Source organism: Typopeltis vanoorti, chromosome 6 (genome assembly GCF_054136105.1).
Source record: "Typopeltis vanoorti isolate ZY-2024b chromosome 6, IOZ_Tvanoo_1.0, whole genome shotgun sequence".
In the NCBI taxonomy this organism is placed as follows: domain Eukaryota; kingdom Metazoa; phylum Arthropoda; class Arachnida; order Uropygi; family Thelyphonidae; genus Typopeltis; species Typopeltis vanoorti.
In genome coordinates this window covers 39,239,708-39,261,757 of record NC_143554.1, presented here as the reverse complement: position 1 = coordinate 39,261,757, position 22,050 = coordinate 39,239,708, and the positions used below count along the sequence as shown (strand labels likewise).

At 35.2% G+C, this 22,050-nt stretch overlaps 1 protein-coding gene across 1 annotated transcript in view; it reads right to left on the bottom strand.

The window, feature by feature from the left end:
• Rim2 (replication in mitochondria 2) overlaps nucleotides 1-22,050 on the bottom strand; it is a 109,219-nt gene that overhangs the window by 33,426 nt on the left and 53,743 nt on the right. The window contains exons 4-5 of the mRNA XM_090394761.1: nucleotides 20,819-20,919; nucleotides 16,700-16,766 (exon numbers count right to left, since the gene is read on the bottom strand). Coding sequence (XP_090250887.1) covers nucleotides 16,700-16,766; nucleotides 20,819-20,919 — 168 coding nt within the window. The remainder of the gene's footprint in view (nucleotides 1-16,699; nucleotides 16,767-20,818; nucleotides 20,920-22,050) is intronic.

The following is a 22,050-nucleotide window of genomic DNA, read 5'->3' as shown; positions in this document are numbered from 1 at the left end:
TTGGAAAAGGCAGAGGAACAAGAGATCAAATCGCCAGTGTAAGATGGATAATAGAAAGAGCACAGGAATATCACGAGAATGTCTACCTTTGATTCCTTGACTATAGCAAGACTTTTGACTCTGTAGATCATGTGAAACTGTGGAATGTGTTAAGAACAATAGGAGTCCCAGAGCATTTCATTATCCTTCTGAGGAATCGTTATTATGAACAAGAAGCTAGTGTCCGAACAGACCTTGGAGAAACTGAGTATTTCACAATAGGTAAAGGGGTGCTACAAGGATGTATTTTATCTCCGTACCTGTTTAACTTGTACAGCGAATACATTTTAAGAATGGCAGGGCTGGAGTTAACTCCAGTTGGAATTAAAATTGGTGGAAAAAATAATAATTTGAGGAATGCAGATGATACCACCTTGCTAGCAGAATGCAAAGAAGATTTGAAGGAACTTATTATTAAAGATAAAGAAGAAAGTGCTAAATATGGTCTCAAACTTAACCCTAAAAAAGACAAAAGTTATGGCACCATTGGAACTTAATGATTTTGAAGTAGATGGGGAGAAAATGGAAGCAGTTAACAATTTTGTGTTCCTAGGATCCCGAATTGATAAAGATGGTTATTGTACCGAAGAAGTTAGAAGATTATTACTCAGAAAAAAAAAAAAGCAATGACAAATTTAAGCAAGATCCTTTAAAGATAAAGATATTAGCCATCACCATCATCATCACATTCCTGCCATGTACCCTCAAGGGGTGTGCAGGATATAATAGTACTACATGAAAAAAATTACATCATTACTAACTTCCTATCTACAATTTTCCTCCAAATCAGTCTGTTACTTGACCAGACTCCAACATTATCAGATCTTATATTTCTATCGTCTAAGGCATTTTGTACCATATGAATCCACCTATATCTTGGTCTTCCTCTGGGTCGTTTTGCTGCCAACCTGGGAGAGAACACTTGTTTGGCTAATCTCTTTCTTCACCCATTCTGTTTAAGTGACCATACCACTTGAGATTAGCTCTGCTAACGCATTCCTGGATGCTGACAATGTCAAGTTCTTTCCTAATATCCTCATTTTTAATATGATATTGCCATTGATGCCATCTGTTCACGCCTCTAATCTTTCTAAGGACTCTCATATCTGCTGTCTCTAGTCTTTGGTCAAGTGTTTTACTTCTGACCCAGCTCTCAGATCCATAAGTTAAAACTGGTTTGAACACTGTCTTGTATACAGCTAATTTAGTGTTCCGACTAATTCCTCTCTTATTCCATATGAATTTATTCAATTGACTTCCCACCAGCTTTGCTGATTCTGTTGTCTATTTCTATATTGAATTTACCATCTTCACTAAAAATCACGTGTAAGTAGGTGAAATGCTTTACTTGTTCCACAGGTTCTCCATTCACAACACAGTTGACATTTTCAATGATTCTGCCTATTTTTATTGCTGACCTTCATACCATAGCTATTACAACAGTTATTCAATTTAGTCAGAGAATCTTGCAGACTTGTAGCGGATTTATTGAAAAGTATACCATCATCTGCATAAAGCAAAGAGCTGACATTAACATCTCCAATTTTGATATCATGTTTGATACTACTTTCCTTCATAATGTGATCCATATAGATAATGAATAACAGAAGGGATAATGTACATCCTTGTCTCACACCAGATTTAACATTAAACCATCTTCCTGTACTTCCTTCAATTCTAACTGCTGACTTCCAACTCAAATAAAGACTAAATATTGCTTGATATAATGCCCCATTGACACCATATAACTGCAGCGTATTGAATAGCTTCTCTCATGGCACCTTGTCATATGCCTTTTCCAAATCGACAAAACATAAATACAGATCTTTGTTATATTCCCATGCTTTCTCGACTATTTGTCGTAAAGTGAAGATCTGATCCTGACAGCCTCTATTTGGCCTGAATCCAGCTTGTTCTTCACCAAGCTTTTCTTCCACAATTCTTCTCAACCATTTCTCAAGTATACTTGCATAGATCTTGCCAGGAACACTTAGTAGGGAAATACCTCTGTAATTCTCACATTGTTTTATTTCCCTTTTTATATATGGGTACTATGAGAGCTCTACTCCAATCATCGGGAATTCGTCCCTCTGTCCAGGCTTTCTGAACTATGCAGTGCAGCCACTGTAAGACTTTTATACCACCATACTTCAGCATTTCTGGTCAAATATCATCTACTGCTGCTGCCTTTCCTCATTTTAAGCCTTTGATGGCTTTTTCTACTTCAAGTATGGATATGTATTCCGAACTGCAGGCCTAGTCAGTGTTTTTTACCACTGTGCTGTCATCACTGCTTGTTTCATTTAGCAGTTTTTCAAAGTAATTACTCCATATTTCAAGGATATCTTTTTCTCCAGTTTTCATGTCACCTTTATCATCTCTAACTCCTTTTACAGCATTCGATCCTCCATTCCTAAGTTTCTTCAACAATCTCCAGAATATTTTGCCACCTTCTTGATATTTATTCTCTATATTCTTGCCAAAGTCTTCCCATGACTTTTGTTTAGCTAGTTTTACACAGTGTTTAGCATTCTTGCATTTGTCTCTGTATTCTCTAAGAGCACAAGCTGACTTATTTGCCAGGAACTTTTGATATGCTTTCTTCTTTTCTTTCACTGCTTCTTTAACTTCCTGTGTTGGAGTTCTAATTTTTCCATCCTTGCAGACAACTTCACCACATGCCTCTCTAGCTGAATCAATCAGGGCTTCTTCAAGGCTTGCCAACTGAATCTCCAAGGTTTGATTCCTGTTCTCAAACTCTTTCATTTTTTTTCAATAATCTTTGTGTATTTTAGTCTACGGTTCACATCTGAGAGCTGCTCAACTTTTATTCACTTTAAAACTTTCTGACATGTTATTCTTTTCAATATGAAATTCAATTTTATCCTGCTCAAGACTAAATAGTGATCGCTTCCAATTTCAAATCCTCTGTACACTCTGGTGTCCTGCACCAGGGAGAAAACATCACTATCAACAATAACATAGTCAATGAGACTTTTCTTATTCCTTGCCTCTTCTCTCCATGTGAATTTGTGCACATTTTTATGTTGGAACATGGATTGATTAGTAATAACCAATCCATGTCCTGAGCAGAAATCCAACAGATATTTGCCATTATTATTAGCTCTTTTCTCCAAATTTTCCCAAAATATTTTTGTGTGTCTCACAATCATTTCCTACTCTGCTATTTAGATCCCCAACAAGGACTAACTTTTCCTTTTCATTGTGTCAGTTGCTTTTTCTAAAGCCTCAAAAAATTCCTCCGCTTCTACCTTAGTAGAACCTTCTGTGGGACCATAGGCACAAATAAGTCTCATTGTCCAGTTCCCCATCCTCATATTTGCCCACATTACTCTACTTGAGACTGACTGCCATTCAAGAAGATTAGCTTCGTATTTTGTGTTGAATAATATGGCTACTCCTTCTTTTCCTTGATTGTCATTGCCTGAATATAACATTTTGTATTTATTGCTCAGAAAGATCTCACCAGTTTTTGTCTTTTTTTTTGTTTCAGTCACCCCTATTATGTCGATCTGGTACTTATCTAATTCCTCAGCTAGTTCAATTTCTTTGTCATTCACGCTTCTTATGTTGATAGTACTGATCTTTAACTCTGGGGATGTTGAGTTGGGGTGTGTTTTCAAATTTTTTCCAGTAGCTCACTTTTTGCTGTTTACCCTTGTTCCCTGGCAAAAACAACGGGGGAGCCTTGTTTAACCGGGCGACGCCCCAGCCGGCATGAAATTTTGTCATGTTGTACCATCATTTTTTATTTTGGTTTAACCAATAAGAATACAATTTGGTCGGCTAAATCCCAAATTGCCAGCCCATCCTCATTCGTTCAGTATCCAGGTAGATACCCAACAGGGTGCACCACGAGAAGGTGAGGATTGGACATTAGGTCAGAAGCCCTGGTCGGTTCTCTGCATTCCTTTAAAGGTTATGTGGAGGTCTCCTCTCAGTTATACAGTTTTGACCCTAAATTTCAAAGAATACATAAATTGTGGCATTTAAAAGGTAAACATCATATTACATCAAAAACAGAATAATAGAATAGGTAACATATTTTAAAAATTTAGGTCACATAATAACATTCAATAAGACAAAGATATAGATTTAAAAAAGAAAAAAAGTAAATTTAATTTCAGAATATATGTGGAACAATTCAAAAAACACTGAATAAAAAAAAAAGATGAGAACACCAACTTAAATTTTACACAGAAATTACCACTCCCACATTATCAAAGTAAAATACAAGCAACAGAAATGAGATTTTTTAGGTACAATTAAAGAATTCACAAAATTAGATCATATAAAAAAATGTACACAGAAGACGGGACATTTAAAGTTTAAATAAAATGCTCGAGGAATATAGAGAAAAATGGCAAGAGCACTTATATAGGATAAAAAGATATTTGCTACTAAAAGTGGATAAATAAACACCAAAGTGGAAAAGAGCAAGAGAGAGGAAGATCAGTTACAACACAGAAAGATCAGCGATTACAGAACAGGCAAATGCTTAATCCTTGATGAAAAGAAAAAACTTTTTTTATAGTTAGTGGAAAAGTTGTGGAATAGCCTTCCTCAAAGTGTGGAAGTGGGCAGGGTGAATAGATTTATGAATGAAACAGATAAATGTTATGGAAAGAAAGGTTAAAATAAATAAATAAAAATACAGGCATGTTCTGATCATATGCCATGTTAAGTTCCAGACTAGTGTCATATAGTAAATTTTGTTGTATAGCAAGTTACTATTTTTTTTTTTCACTTGTTGATGCATGTAATGGCTTAACAACCTTTTTTTAAGCAGTCATATATGGATGTAAATGGCATAAAACATGAATTTATGTTAGTTATAGAAACGAAAAATTTAGAGTAATGTTTGAAGGTGAAAAAGATTGTCATTTATGGATAACTAGTCTTAATTAGTGTAGCACTTTCACTTCACTAACAACTTTATCTTTGGTTTAAACCACTGTAAAAACAGCACTGCAAGGTAAGTTTAGCCTACACTCTGTGTTTGATACCAGTCAGTAATTTTAAAAACAGTATGTAATGTAATAGGTTTACTTGTCTTCTTTTCACTGGAAGCAACAGCATACCTACTTTGAATTTTATCTGCTATTATTAACAACAATAAAATAATAGTTATAAACAGTTTATAATTCACACCAAAACACAGAAGTAGAGAAACAATATCTTAAATAAACAGCTCATGAAAACTGCACGTTGGTTGATTCGCAGCAATATTATACTAAAACTACTAAATAAATAGACACTGGTCATAATGAAAGGCACTCTATGAGCAAATCTTCGCAAGTGAAGCATCATAATGTGGGGTATTACTGTATATATGAGGGCGTGCTGAAAAGTTGCGATAATCACCATGAAGGAATTGAGGCAGAACCATGCAACTTAAACATTATTCTACATATTCCCCATGAAGTGTTATACACGTGTTTCAACACTACTGCATCATTTGCAATCCTCTGACAAAAGTCTTCCCCTTGTTGCACAAACCAGTACTCAGCTGCAGATATCACTTCATCATCTGTGGTAAAGTTTGTTCCTTTCAAGTGTTTCTTTAAATTTGGGAATAGGAAATAGTCAGATGGGGCCAGGTCTGGCAAATAGGGTGGGCAAGGCAGACATTGAAATCCCAAGTTGCATATTGTCTGTTGGGTTTCATGAGCAGTGTGAGCAGGTGAATTGTCCTGCAAAAGAAACATGCCTCTGCTCAGTTTCTCTTGGTATTTTTCCTTCAGTACCTCCTTTAATTCCTTCAGAGCTGCTAAATAAACTGCTGTTCTAACAGTTTCACCTTTTTTTTTTCTTTTTTTTTTTAAGGTACTTGGTAAGGATTACACCACTCATATCCCAAAAGACAATGGCAAGAACATTTGTGTCTCTACTCCATTGACTTATTTGGTCTCTGAGTAATAGTGATGAAACCATATTTCATCAATAGTCACAATACGAGCCGAACAATTTACACCTGATTTCTCAAAATGACCCAAAATCCCTTGAGACGACAGCATATGTTTTCTCTTTTGATCAGCATTCAAACATTTGGGGACCCACTTTGCTGAGAGCTTCTGCATGTCCAGATGTTGGTGGATAATGACCCCAACTCATTCCCTGGATATTCCCACAGTCTTTGCAATGTTTTTGGCTGGTATTTGTCTATCATCAAGGATCATGGAATGAACTGCCTCAATGTTTTCAGATGTGATCGCTGTGGAAGGTCTTCCTGACCCAGGGGGCATATGTTGTCTCAGGATGCCCAGTTTTAAACTTGACCACCCATCTGGCAACTGTTGGATATGCTGGGGCACAGTCCCCTAAAGTTTCACACAAAGTCTCATTTGGCGAATCTCAGTTGGCGACTTTTCTCGCAGCATGAAAAACTTGATGGCTCACACCTCTGTGTCTTTGAATTTCTTGAAAACCTCTGACATGTCTTATTATATATCCTAAAAGGAAAAAAACAAATTATTACAATTTTATGAAACATGGGGGCATTGATGGTTTTAAGATATGTTTTTTGTTGGAGTTATATCAATTGCTTTAATATAATTTTTGTTCTAGATGTTTATCAGAACTTTTAAGAATCCCCCCCCCTTTCATAAAAATAAAATCTGTTAGTTGATATAGAATGATTAGTTCATGTAATTGAAATTAATGTTTTAATCTTAATGGAACCAAGCAGGATTATTTTAGTAAAATTATCTCCTTACACAAGCACTGTTTATGTATATAAAGTGATAGTGAATTACTGTCACTTAAGTGTTCAGTAAATTAATAATCAGTAAATAGCAGTGGATATGTAGTGAATATCATCGTTAACTATTATTACTACTAGTGATAAATTTGAATAGCAATTTTATAATATATAAATGATATGGACATTCAAGAAACAGTAATTGTTAAGACATCTAATGATTAATTAATGTAATTAATAATGCTGAGCATATTAATATTACTGTTATATTAAAAAAAAACAAGCATGAAGCAATTCAGGCTCATTTTTTTCCCACCTTTGATGGTAGAAGGCCAAAAGGGAGTAGGTAGCATCAGATATGTTACGAATATTATTGTTAACTGTTACTACTAGTGATAAATTTGATAGCAATTATTTATTAATATATAACTGATATGGGCATTCAAGAAACAGTAATATAATCAGAGCTCCAAAAACACCACTTAAAATCTACTGGTGGAAAAATCAAATTGTGATAAAGGGTGCGTGTGTGCGTACACACGTCTCATTTCATCAAAAGGGAACATCTTTAATAGAATTTTAAACAGCCAAATTCAAATTACGTGCAATAATTTGCAAGATCTGCCATACTTCACATTCATTTTGCCACTTTTTTTTTTTTTTTTTGGCAAGTTCATGCTACTTCTTGTACCAGTGCATGCTGACCAACTACCAGTCTTCTGACAAGAAAAGTTTGATAGATTACAGAGTGAAATGAACAAAGTACACTGTAGCAGAGTTTTTGGAGAAGAATTATGCAAACACATGCCTCTTCTGATTTTTATCTATATAACATAATATATAATAATGAATGAGTTTATACGCGTTTAAAATATCTATAGAAGTATCTAGAAGAAGAAGTTTGATTCCTTTAAGTAATTTTTGTTTACCATCAGCAATAACTGATTGCTGATGTCACAAATTCTTTACATTGTTCATTTTGATACTGTTCTATTACTGAGCTTATGAAGTTCAAGCCAGTAAATGGTTTATTGAATTCAGTTTTATAATACACTGTATTAAAAAGGTACTTCAAGTTTCGAATATTTTAGAATCAAATATTTTTGTGGAAAGTACCTAGAGGTGTTTTCTGGCAAAGTCTATGTCACAGTATTTTTGTGAAAATCAAATGTCTTCACTTTAAAAGGGACTCAAAAATCTTGTAGAGGTTTCTATCAACAGCCCAGAATATTTTTTGTACATTATAGAATGCAACTTATTCTTCATTCATCAAGATATTAGCCTCACAACAAAAATCAGAATCATGAAAGCAATGGTATTGTATGGATGTGGTGCTGTATGGATGTGAAAGTTGGACCCTGAGAAAGAGTGAAAGAAGGAAGACAGATGCTTGAATTATGGGTTCGGAGACGCTTACTAAGAATACCATGGACTGCAAAGCAAACCAATAAATCAGCGATAGACAGAATAAAGCCAGATTGCTCCCTTGAAGCTATGATCATCAAGCAAAAATTGTCATACTTTGGACATATTATGTGAGCAAATGACAGTCTGGAGAAGATGATGATTGCTAAAGTTGATGGAAGCAGGAGAAGAGGAAGACCAAGAATTAGATGGGTGGATGGAGTTAAAGAAACAACTGTACTGCACTTTGAGGTTCTGAAAGACATGGTCAGAGACAGATCGGCATGGAGAGTGTATGTTCGTGGAGTCGCCAGGAGTCGGAAACGACTCTATGGATCATAACAACAACAAATATACCCAAGGTAAAAAACTTTATATATATATATATATAATGACAAGTTACGAGTCCAACAGATTTGGACTACCCTAAGGTAGTCCAAATATGTTGGACTCGTGAAGAATTATAGTGTTAGTATTTTTGCTATAGCCATTTATAAAAGTGTTGCTGATTATCTGTAATTCAAGCTTAAAAGCCACCCTGATGGAAGTCAATTATTTGCCAGCATGGTTGGCTGAGTGGTTAGCGTATCTGCTTTCCAGCCAAAAGGCTGTGGGTTTGAATCCCACCGTGGGCATGGATGTTAGCGAATGTCTGTGAAAGTGGTGAGCCTCCGTAGCTCATTCAGTATAGATGAAGCCCTTTGGTCAGAAAGACCTTGGTTCAATTCCTATCCATGATGTGAGGAACCTTTATCTCTTTCAACTAAAGGTGACTTAGCTGGTCTCATATGGAGGTAGGGGTTTTTTCACCCAGAAACTCTGGTTTTTCATACCCCAGAACAGGCAAACCAGCCATGTGAGTACACATGGATTAGAGTCATGAATACGTTCCAGCCACATGCCGGTCCAAAGCCTGAATAAAACTAGGGGGTTGAGGAAAGCAATGGTGAACTACCCTGTAAAAATCTCACCAAGAATACTTTGTGAACAAAGCCTACAAAGTTACTTATGGTCGGAAACGACTGAAAGGGAAAATCAGTCAGTCAGTGAAAGTGGTGGTGATGGTGGGTAGTAGATGCCGTTGGTGTAGTTAGTTGTAGTTGGTGAATGAGTGGTGGAGACAGTTGTAGAGCAGATGCCCTCCCTCGATGAGTCTTTGGACTCCCTGGAGGTGTCACATAATAAAAAATAAAATAAAAAGTTTGCTCATTACACAAATTGTTATTGCCAAAATAACCATGCAATGTCATTGAAGACATATGGCATGTCTATCCAGAAATAGTGTGTTTCAATAAGGAAATACTGTGAGTAGGCATATTTAAATAATTATAATACCAGAATTAACTCGTAAAATATTATTTATTAGTATAATTTTCGCCTGTGTATCAAAGGCATCTTCAGTACAAAGCTGAGAGAAACAATAACTGAATTCCAAAAGGTGCCACCTAAGTAGCTAACGTAAGATAACTAAAAAAAAGGTCATTAAATTTCCTAACTTATTAAAAAATAATAAAATAAAATAATATATACACATGCACACAATTTAAAAAAAAAGTTATTATTATTACTTAACACCTCCAGGGAGCCCAAAGACTCATTGAGGGAGGTCTCCTACTCTATAACTCTCCATCTCCACCAATCCATCCACCGCAACTACCTCCTCATCTACGTAAATGCCACCACTAGTATTTTCATAGACAATCACAAACATCCATGCCCATGGTGGGATTTGAACCCGGAGCCTTTTAGCTGGAGAGCAGATACGCTAACCACTCGGCCAACCAGGAAAGGATTAGCTGATTTAAAAAAAATATCTCCCACAAAGGGGATAGACATAGACCATAGGATCTGTTTAAGTTAGGAGAGTGAAATAAAGTTTCACATGTTTTTTTATAAAGCCGTTCTATGAGGAACTAACTTTTGTGAAAGACTCTTGTCTTGTTCCGTTGAACTCTATGTCTAGGGTTGATGGCATGCCCTGCTCCAGACTGTTCAGGTTCAAGGTATTCAACATAAGACTTGTGTTCTTCTAATCGAATAAAAGCAGATCTTCCTGTTTGTCCAAAATAAGATAACCCACAAGAGCAAGGAATCTGGTAGATACCTGGATGATTGAGATGTGGAAGCTTGTTCTTTGGAGAGGTGAGAAAGATGGAGATTTTTCTGATTGGGTGAATTGTATAGATTGTATGGTCTTCCAAAAGTTCACAAACCAGCTATTCCATTAAGACCAGTTGCAGACTATATAGGTCGTCCCGCTTATAAGATTTTTATCAAATTTACTCACTTCTTCAACTAGACGTGCTACTTATATAAAAAATACTTTGGATTTCAAAAATAAAATTTCGGATCTTCATTTTGACGCTTCGGATATTATGATTAGTTTAGATGTTGTTTCATTATTTACTAATGTTCCTTTATCTGATCTTATGAATTATGACAGTTTCTCTCTTAATTAAATGAACTTCATCCAAGGATCAAGTTCACCCCAGAGGAAGAGGTAAATAAACAGTTAACCATTTTAGATCTTTTAATTCTTCGCCAACCAGATGGCAGCCTACATTTCTCTGCTTTTAGGAAGAAGACTCATACAGGCCATTATATTCATTCTGAATCTCATCACCATCCAAGTCAAAGGCTGGAACTATTAAAATACTGGTTCATCAGGCCAACTCCTTAATGTTCTTCAAATGAGTTATTACAGAAAGAATTGCAACATATTTTTTCAACTTTTTTATCTAATGGTTATAAGAATTCGTTCATCAAAAGAACTTTTAGCAGTTTTGGTATCGCTATCTCTTCAAATACAGAATAAATAACTCATATTCCTAATGTGCAAGGCATTAGTGAACGCATAGCTAAAGTTTTAAAACCACAAAATATTTTTGTTGCCTTTTGCCCAATCAGAAAAATCTCCACTTTTTCCACTTCTCCAAAGGACAAGCTTCCACATCTCAAGCATCCAGGTATCTACCAGATTCCTTGCTCTAGTGGGTTATCTTATTTTGGACAAACAGGAAGATCTGCTTTTATTCAGTTAGAAGAACACAAATCTTATATTGAATACCTTGAACCTAAACAGTCTGGACTTGCAGGCATGCCATCAACCCTAGACATAGAGTTCAATGGAACAAACAAGAGTCCTTCACAATCGGTTCCTCATGGAACGACTTTATAAAGAAACATGTGAAACTTTACTTCACTCTCCTAACTTAAACAGATCGAATGGTCTACATCTATCCCCTTTGTGGGAGATAGTACTTTTTAAATCAGCTAATCTTTCCTAACTTATTTGCATGTGTGTGTGTGTGTGTGTGTGTGTGTGTGTGTACACACACACACACACACATCCATATATTATTTTATTTCATTATTTTTATTTTTTAAAAAGTTAGTTAATTTAATGATCTTTTTTTAGTTATTTTACATTAGCTACTTAGGTCACGCCTTTTGGAATTGTCAGTTATTGTTCTATCAGCTTTGTACTGACAATGCCTGTGATACTCAGGCGAAAATTATACTAATAAATAATATTTTTCGTGAGTTAATTCAGGTATTATAATTATTTAAAAATCCAGAAATATTAGAGTGTCCTGGTTTTTGATTTCAATGATAAATTAGACATACTTTTATAATTTGTTCAGGTGGCTGAGGAAGGTGTTTAAAGTTTGGCAGCTATAAGATTGAATAACAAAATTACCATAAACTTATCAGAGTCAAACTTTGGGCTATAAATTAGAAACATCTAGAGAACATTGCTCAAAATTTTCCATATAAAAGTTGGTAATACTAATAAGAGATGACAATAGTAAGCCAATGGCTGTAATTTCTTTTCATATGTATGAAATATTTTGTTACATGTAGTAATGAGAATGTAGCATGTGGGCAAAGAGCACTGTGATATCAATCAGAAATTTGTTCTGTAAAAGAAAATCACGTAACTGATTGGGATATTTGTGAAAAGGGCAGAAATATTGAAAATGACTAACAAGTCATCTTTGCTGAGTGTGATGTTATTAATTTTCTTTACAAAGTGTGCATTTACTGTATATAGGAGAGGAAATGACCTAACACTGAGTCTTGAGTGGTGATGCTAATTTCTTGGCTAAGTGATAATTAGGATGATCAGCACTTTCAACTACTGGATGCAGCAGCATATTATTTTCATATAATTAAGGAAGGATGTAAATTCTTGAAAAGCACAAGTAGTGCATTAATAGGCTTTTAATGGCATCCAAAGGCTAACACATACATGCAATCTCTTATTACCAAAACAAACACAAAAACTTTGTGTTTGTTTTGGTAATAAGAGATTGCAGGTTGAAACATTTGTTAGTAACACTCTCAAAAACAAAATTCTAATTGACCATCATAATCTCAACAATAACAATGGCCTAAAAATTTAAAAATATGGATGGCCTACATTCAACCCACATAATTTCTATTTCATGTTCTCTAGCAATCCCCCTACTCTATGATTCCAGGTAATAATTTCAGCTCTTATTTTATCAAAATAAGAGCTGAAATTGCTGTTTTTTTTTATATTTTTTATTATTCAATTAAACTGACAGTGATCCTTAGCAGTACACAGAATAGGAGTCTCTGAGGAGGTATTTCTTTCCTACTAGAAGTCAGACTCATTGTGTTAATGGTTGACCACATTAGTGATATTTTGGCATTACTATGTAGACTGTAATGCAGTTGATCTCTCTCTGTGTGTGTGTGTGTGTGTGTGTGTGTGTGTGTGTGTGTGTGTGTGTGTGTGTGTGTGTGTGTGTGTGTGCCCGCGCGCGCGCACGCACACACTCCATATGATAAGTTTAGTTTAATCCTTTATCCAAGTGTGAGCAAACAAACTTTGCGCCTGAAAGTATCTTCAGGACTGGGGTGAGGTAGTGCAACACCAGGCAACTCGTTGCAAAGGTGGAGAAAGCTCTCATCACTCCTATCTCAGTATCTCCCATAATGCAAAACACATCTCCTTACGGATATGTATAATGTTATGCATTAAGAGAAGGGCCACTACCCATACCGGTTTCAACCTTTATTGAGGTCTCGTCAGTGGGAGGCAGGCCCAGTAGTGGAGATATAAAGGCAGAAGCAATGAGAGGTCATCTTAACCTATAGGAGTTGCCAAAGGGTGTGCAACCTTATTATTAAATTACTCCGGATTCAGAGAAAGATGTTGAGAGTTTATTTTTCACTTGGTTAGACTTGGTTATAATATATAAAATAAACTATAATATAATATATAAAATAAACTCTCAACATCTTTCTCTGAATCCGGAGTAATTTAATAATAAGGTTGCACACCCTTTGGCAACTCCTATAGGTTAAGATGACCTCTCATTGCTTCTGCCTTTGTATCTCCACTACTGGGCCTGCCTCCCACTGACGAGACCTCAATAAAGGTTGAAACCGGTATGGGTAGTGGCCATTCTTTTAATGCATAACATTATACATATCCGTAAGGAGATGTGTTTTGCATTATGGGAGATACTGAGATAGGAGTGATGAGAGCTTTCTTCACCTTTGCAACGAGTTGCCTGGTGTTGCACTACCTCACCCCAGTCCTGAAGATACTTTCAGGTGCAAACTTTGTTTGCTCACACTTGGATAAAGGATTAAACTAAACTTATTATAGTCTAACCAAGTGAAAAATAAACTCTCAACACACTCCATATGAATAGGTTGAAACATTTGGTAATTATCTCCATGATTTACCATAAGGAATTCTGTATAACTTGTTTCAATACATAGTTTTTGCTAATATATATATATATATATATATATTCTGACTGAAGCATTCAAGTATTCTGATGCTTTAGTATTCAATGGCATGCAGTTGGCTCATTTTAAAATTAATGGAGAAACACTTAAGGAATATACATGAAAATAGCTATGCTTCTAAATTTCTTTTACTATATATAAGCATCATCATGGGAAACAAACAACAGTACTTATAAAGCAGGGCAAAAACTGATATCATAACAAGCCCAGAATGTTTTCTCGATCCACTACATGTAGGTTTAAATCAATGGACTGCACTTCATCTGCTGCAGGATAACAACCTTCCAGATTTTGGGCAGTTGGTTAATTCTGGTGCAGTCTCCGGGAAAAAGGCACGCAGGTTTGTATTTGATTTTAGATGACAGCAATTTCTTTCTATTTGATTTTGTGTTCGCAGTATGGTCTACTCCGTCTGACTTTCTGTAGTAATGATAGAAGCAGACCTGATCTTAGAGTTCTTCCTGGCAGTTTACAGCTAATCTTTCAGTTTGTCCATAATATTCTAGATTACAGATGGAGGGTATCCTGTAAACTTTTGGATGGGAGAGTGGATGAGGTGACTTCATGGCAGCAAGGTCACTGTAATCTGTTTTGCAGGATGGAAAAAAAAAAAGTCTCAGTGGGGGATGGGACCCTGCAAACAATCTCATTATTAACCAACTCGCTTTCAGATATATAAAACACCTAAAAGGTTCTTTACATCGTAGAAAGGATTCACACCCAGGTCTTTCCAAACAAAGGGCGCAACTGATACCAACTGAGCTTTGATCAATGGACAGATATTTATAATGCATTTTTTAAGTGAATGCACGATTTTCTCAACTAAGCTTGAATGTACTGAATGCTGACAGCTCTGCTATTATCTGGTTTAGATTTTTTTTTTTGGGGGGGGGTTCATGAAAACATTTATTTTATTTTATTTTTTTGCAAGTTATAGCTGCTTATAAAAGTAGCCTAAAAAAAGCTGTGGTGGGTAGTATTCTGTATGAGCAGAGATGGCTTTTACTATGTTGCAGTATGCTTTCAAGATTGTATACTTTTGAAAGGAACATTAATGGTGTGCGAAGGCTTTTGTTCATTGTTTATATGGATGCAGTACATTAAATGAAGAGTTCACTATACCTTGTTCACCATACACAAGAGAGTAAAATCCTATAGCATTGATGTGCCAAAGGATTTTTTAGCCTCTTGTGTATGGAGTTGATTAATATACCGCTTATAGCCTGAACATGTCAGACACATTTCTTGTGCACTTTGATTACTCAAGAATAATATTCATTTTAAAAACAGAAAAGATTAAGAGCTATTATGTGGCCTTGCTAATATCAAACCTTACAAGGCCATATTGGCTAATTTCCAAGTATATGCAGAAATATTTTTCAATGTCTTCAATCCATCTCTACCTCGAAGGCACCCACCTAATAAACGACCACCAGTATGAATTCCGTCGCTGCCGATCAACAGATCTGCTCACCCATCTTTGGACAAATGCCATGGAGAAGTATAGTGAATCTCAAGTGGTTGTACTTGATGTCTCCAAAGCTTTTGACCAGGTCTGGCACAAAGGCTTACTAAGCAAACTATCATCATTTGGTCTGTCCCAGGACTTCTGTAGTTAGATTACCAGCTTTCTGCCTGGATGCACACGTGTGTGTGTGTGTGTGTGTGTGTGTGTGTGTGTGTGTGTGTGTGTGTGTGTGTGTGTGTGTGTGTGTGTGTGTGTGTGTGATGGTGGATCGTTCCTTATCTTCTCATCATTCAACTAATGCTGGGGTTCCACAAGGTTCTGTCTTCTCACCAACCCTCTTCATGCTATATATCAATGACCTACTTCAGTTGACCTCCAACCCAATACACAGTTTTGCAGATGACAGCACAATACACGCCTCCTTTCATTTGATAAACCTTACCCTACACAACTCACCTCAACCTACAGAACATCAACCACCACCGCCCACAATTCCGATCTCCAAGCCATCCTCCAATGGGATTCAGATAACCTCATCAATTTCAATGCTAATAAAACCCAGTTCTGTCCTATTTCTCATAAAAAAAAACCATTTTTTTCCCAGTATTATTTTTGATGATATCCAAATTTTCAGAGTTTGAGATCTCTCTTCTTGGAATTACCCTGACATCAAACCTCTCCTGGCATAAACAAATCACAACCATTGCATCCTCAGCTTCAAAAAAACTAGGATTTCTCTTTTGCTCAAGATGTTACTTCACCCCTGAACAGCTGTTAACCTAGCATTAGTAAGGTGGAGGTGTCACAGTTATTTCTTTCTATATGTCTGCGACACCGCACCTTACTAATGCCGGGTTAATATTATACAAATCGCAAATCCACCCAGCTCTTGAATACTGCTCTCACATATCGCGTGGGGCCCCTAAAATTTCCCTCAAAATGCTTGACTCAATACAGAGGAGAGCAATCAAACTTATTAATGATCCATCTCTTACCAACTCACTCTTCCCACTTTCACACAGATGTTTGGTTTCTGCAATATGTATATTCTATAAATATTTCCATGGGAAATGCTCATCTGAAATAACATCAATAATTCCCCACTCAGTACTAAGCTTGTTGGAACATGTGCAGCTGCTGCTCAACATCCCTTCACAGTGCACCTAGAAACAAACAGAACAAGTTTCTCCTTTCCCAGCCCACTACCCATACACAGTACTATTTAAAAAAAAAAAAAAAAAAAAGACAACTAAAATTATACTGTTTCACTGACTAACCTTTGGTCCAGCTGAAGCCTTGTTTTTATGAACCAGATGGGGTTGGTAAATGTGCAAGATGTGAAACCTGAAAAAGTGATTTTAAGTCAAATTCTAATATAAATATTATGACAATTATAAATATACATACATTCATGTAAGCAGAGCTAATTAAAGCATGGGAATGAATGTTAAGCAGAAGAGATTTGGGGAGAAAAAACAGTAGGGAAGACAGAGAAAGATGCAGATGTTGTGATACAAAACTGCATCAAAAGTTACAAGCAAATCAAATAAGACATTAACAAACAGTATAATAATGTAGAAGAAAACTACCAACAGAATTAAAAATGAAGTGTTCATTGAATACAATAGACTACAAACAAATAATGTTTCTGATGTTAGTTGATCAAATCCCCCCCCCCAATACACTGAAATAAAAGAAACTTAGAAGACACATTAAGAAATTGAAAACTGATGAAACAGTTAAAATAATAAAACAAATTAACCTAATGAAGTTTAATTACTCTGTAAATTCTGTATTCCTCACTGCTCTGTATCTCAAAAGTACAGCAGCAACACTTCTGATCACTGTAATCATTAACATGCCTGTGCATTAAACCACATTCAATCTCTTTTACTGGGAATAGTGTGGATGATCATATGTCCAGAATAAGTTCATTACATTTCAATATTTTCAGCAGTTTTTTTTTCAATGCAAGAACAATATCTTTAAAAAAAAAAAGCATGTTTAAAATCTCAGTAAAAAGGTATCTATAAAACAATGCACATGAACAGGTGGTAGTACAATATCAATTAGATATTGTACTACCACCTGTTCTTGATATGTGCTCAATAATTCTCTTTCAAATCAATACTGCCGACATAATTGATCAATATAGTCAATTATGCCGACATTTTCTAACCTCTGGATGCATTCTCCAAGGGTATATTTTTAGCAACCTAATGAATAGTGATTCAGTTAATCATTTTAACAATGGCAGTAATCTTCTCATATGCATATCTTCCATGAAAGGCAGCACCACTTATCCCTTAAACCTGGTATCTATGTTTCCATAGTATTAAGTCTGAACGAGTACCCATAAAATGGAAATGGTAGAATATGGTTAATGATACCGGTTCACTAAAAGGTCAAAGCTAGATAACTGGGAGAAGCTCCACGTTACCTGTGAGGAATGCAGAAAACCAACTAGGGTTTCTGATAAAATGTTCAATCCTTACCTTCTCATGGTACCTCAATATGAAGTATTCCACTTGAATACTGAACAACAAAGATAGTTTGTTGTTCAGTATTATTTGGGACTTTACTGCCCAAACTGTATTTGGTAATGGCTTAAGTCACAAACGAACAAAAATAATAGTACAGCGTGATGCAATAATGGCTGGGACACAGCCCAATTAAACAATGATCACTCTATTTTCACCTGGGGTCCCAAGACAAACTGAAAAATCAGCCACCGGGGAAAAAACTCACCCTCAGAAGAATAGATAGGCACCAATAACAAGAAAAATATCAATGAAATTAATTAGGAGATAGTGCTACATAACTATAAGATGATATATTTGGGCAAAAGTAATCAGGGCTTCAATTGTTAATAACATAATGGCCAGACTGGTTGGCCGAGTGGTTAGCGTATCTGATCTCAAGCCAAAAGGCTGCTGGTTCGAATCCTGCCATGGGCATGGATGCTTGTGACTGTCTGTGAAAATACTAGTGGTGGTGCTGGACAGTATGTGGCATTGATGCAGTGGTGGAGATGGAGAAGTTGTAGAGTAGGTGAACTACCTCGATGAGTCTTTGGACTCCCTGAAGGTGTCAAATAATAATAATAATGGTTCCTCACTTTTTTGATAATTTATATTTCTTGTCATCTTTACTTATCTTGAACAAGTCTAACTATCTCATGGTGAAACTAATCCATGCGTATGTTTTCATATTTTGTTAATGATTAATTAAAGCCCAATTTTTTGTAATAACCACAGAACTTATTAATAACATGCTTCCTTAGATGGAAAAACTAAAAAATAAATAAGTCCCATTAGAAGATCCTGAAAATTTTCATTCTCAGATAATTCTTTGGTAATCTTGCACAACCCATCCAATCCCACTGCTGTGTTCAAATTAAGCTCTTGTAACAGCTTTAATGTCTACAACTCATCCAATTATATCTTTTCATTCTAATGGGTCTTCTCCTGGGATGTATATCTTACTGAAGTGACTTAACAACTCTACTAATTCTTTAGTATCTAACACTCCTATCTTCAGCATTCACTAATCATTCTTTCATGATCATTTTTCCCATTTAATGGAAATATATAAATAAAATTCTCTCGTCCTATAAGATAAATCACTTTTGATAATCTGATTTTGCCTTCCCCACAATGACTCGCCCTCCTAGCCTGCTTTTCCTCACAGCTCTTGGGATTGTCATAACCTTTTTTTTTCTAAGTTAATGCCTAAATATCATAATTAAAAAAAAAAAAAAAAAAAAATTCTAGGAAGAAAAGAGTAAAAGGCCTTCATTTGACTGCAAATTCAATCCAATCTATAGTTTTGCAGATGACAGTGGTGTACATTATGCTCTTCTTTAACATTTAACAAATTTTGCATTACACAAATTAACAAACCTTCTAGAATATCATCTTAAACAACCCTAAATTCAATTTTCAAACTATTCTTTAATTGATTCTGATAGCCTTGTAAACTTAAGTGCCAACAAAACTTATGATCTTATTTTTTCAGTATCATCAAGTAAATTCAGTATCATCGAAAGACAGACTATGAACATAGGTAGGAACGCTCAAATCAACTGAATTCTGAATAGAGAACTTACAGAACATTTAAAACATTGTCTATTTAGGCACAATTTTTTGTGAAGATGGCAAATTAAATATGGAAATAAAATATCATAATTAAAAAATATCATAAATATCATAATTAAAAAAAAATTCTAGGAAGAAAAGAGTAAAAGGCCTTCATTTGACTGCAAATTCAATCCAATCTATAGTTGATGACAGTGGTGTACATTATGCTCTTCTTTAACATTTAACAAATTTTGCATTACACAAATTAACAGACCTTCTAGAATATCATCTTAAACAACCCTAAATTCAATTTTCAAACTATTCTTTAATTGATTCTGATAGCCTTGTAACTTAAGTGCCAACAAAACTTATGATCTTATTTTTTCAGTATCATCAAAAGACAAAGACTATGAACATAGGTAGGAACGCTCAAATCAACTGAATTCTGAATAGAGAACTTACAGAACATTTAAAACATTGTCTATTTAGGCACAAATTTTTGTGAAGATGGCAAATTAAATATGGAAATAAAACAACTGAATAAGCAAAGCTTATTCAGTTCTCTTATTCCATATAAACATAATTTATATGGAATAAGACATAACCGAGTCAAAACACTAAAGTAGTTGCACACAAGCCAGTGTTCAAATCAATTAATATCATTACAATTAGGCATCATGCAAGAGATCACTTATGGAAAATATACTCTCTGACATAGGACTGCTATGGTATTAAAAAGATTTTTGCTCTCTTAAGGTTTCTGTCTGATCTCTGATGAGAATCAATAGTTTGAAACGGTGTCAACTCAGCAAAACCTAAAAAAAACATGATAGTAAAAGACAATATACAGGCTCATGGGCAGAGCTAGTATCTTAAGTAGTGCAAGTCCAAGGAAACTTCAATGCCAAAAGGGTTGTATTCTCATAAGTTCTGTGGTCTATCTTTTGAAACTTTCTATAAATTTGCCTATGAATTTTTATTAATTTGCTTGGCCAAAATAAAGCCTCCTAGGTTCTCTTTTTTAGTACTTAGTTCTTTCTTATATATTTCCCAACTACCAACAACTGCAGGGTTCAATACAATGTTAAAAGATAAACTTTTGTTGTATATCATAAAATGAAAGCCCCCCCCCCCATCCTTCTGGAGAGAAAAAACCAGAATGCACTTTTATTCTTGTGATGTTTATAAATATTGATAAAGAAATCTCATTTCACAGGTTGACAACTTTTCAGTTCTTTCAATTTCATTTATTGTAATAAAATATGATAGGAAATCAACAAAAAAAAAAATATATAATATTTGAGGCAAAATTCTTACCAGCACACGCTGCTGAACAAATATGGACTAAAGGAGTATCTGGAGTGAGTTTTGCATTACAGAAATTCTTGGTTTGGGAATAAGTACAGAAATAGATGGCTCTAGAAAGGAAAATGAGTTAGTTTTGTAATAGTAAAAAACATGTTTCTATGGTAACATTTTAAAGCAAAATGTTTTAATTTTTCATAATGTCATTTACTGCATGATAAATAAATTTGTTACACAAGATATAGATTTACATAAAAGGTCCAGAGAAGATTCACAAAGGTGGTCAGTGGTCTTCGGAATATGGAGTATGAAGACAGATTGAAAGAATGTGAATTGGAGGAGAGGAGGGATATGATTGCGCAATATTAGTTAGTCAGCGATTGTTATCAGGTTGACATGGAAGAAATTTTTCATAGAATTGGGCGGGGGAGGTAGAACAAGAGGTCATCCCTGGAAACTATAAAGAGGATGTGAGCAGAGGAGTGAAGAGCAGGTTCTTTGCATGGAGAGTGGAATATGTTAACTGAGCATGTTGTGAATATGGACACATTCCATCAGTTTAAGGCACAGTTGGAGGAGCTTTGTATGTGATAGTGTGTGCCTCCCACAAGGAGTCTCTAAACTCCATGAAGGTCAGATGTTAATAATTAAAAAGAAGCAACTATGGAAAAGAAATGAAATTATCAGAAATATCGCATTAACATAATTGGAAGGACTAACATGAAGATAAAAATAATAATAAATAATATAAATAGTAAAAAAAAAGTAAATAATAATATAAGATTATATGTACCATAGCAATCAGGAAAAAGAAGGCGCAATCAAAGATCAATTACCTGAATTGCAGAAAGTTCTGGCAAGAGAAGGAGAATTTTTCAAGTCATCAAAGAGGGCAACTATCAAATGGAAAAGAGAAAAACTGGCTTGAAACTTAAAAAAAAGTGGAGTAGGTGATGTGCGAGACAGTTGGGGAAAATTTAGAGGAAAAAAAAGTTAATAATAATGATAGATATCTGCTGGATTTTTGTCCAGGACATGGGCTAGTCCTTACTAACACCATATCCTAAGATAAAGATTTGCACAAATTCATATGGAGAAAACAAAACAAAAAAAAAAAAAAAAAAAAAATAAGAAAAGTCTTATGATATTCTTGATAGTGTTAACTTTAGAATAGTTCAGTACACAAATATACATGAAGTAGGAAGTGATCTTTGAAGTTCAGAAAGCAGCTTTCAATGAAAACC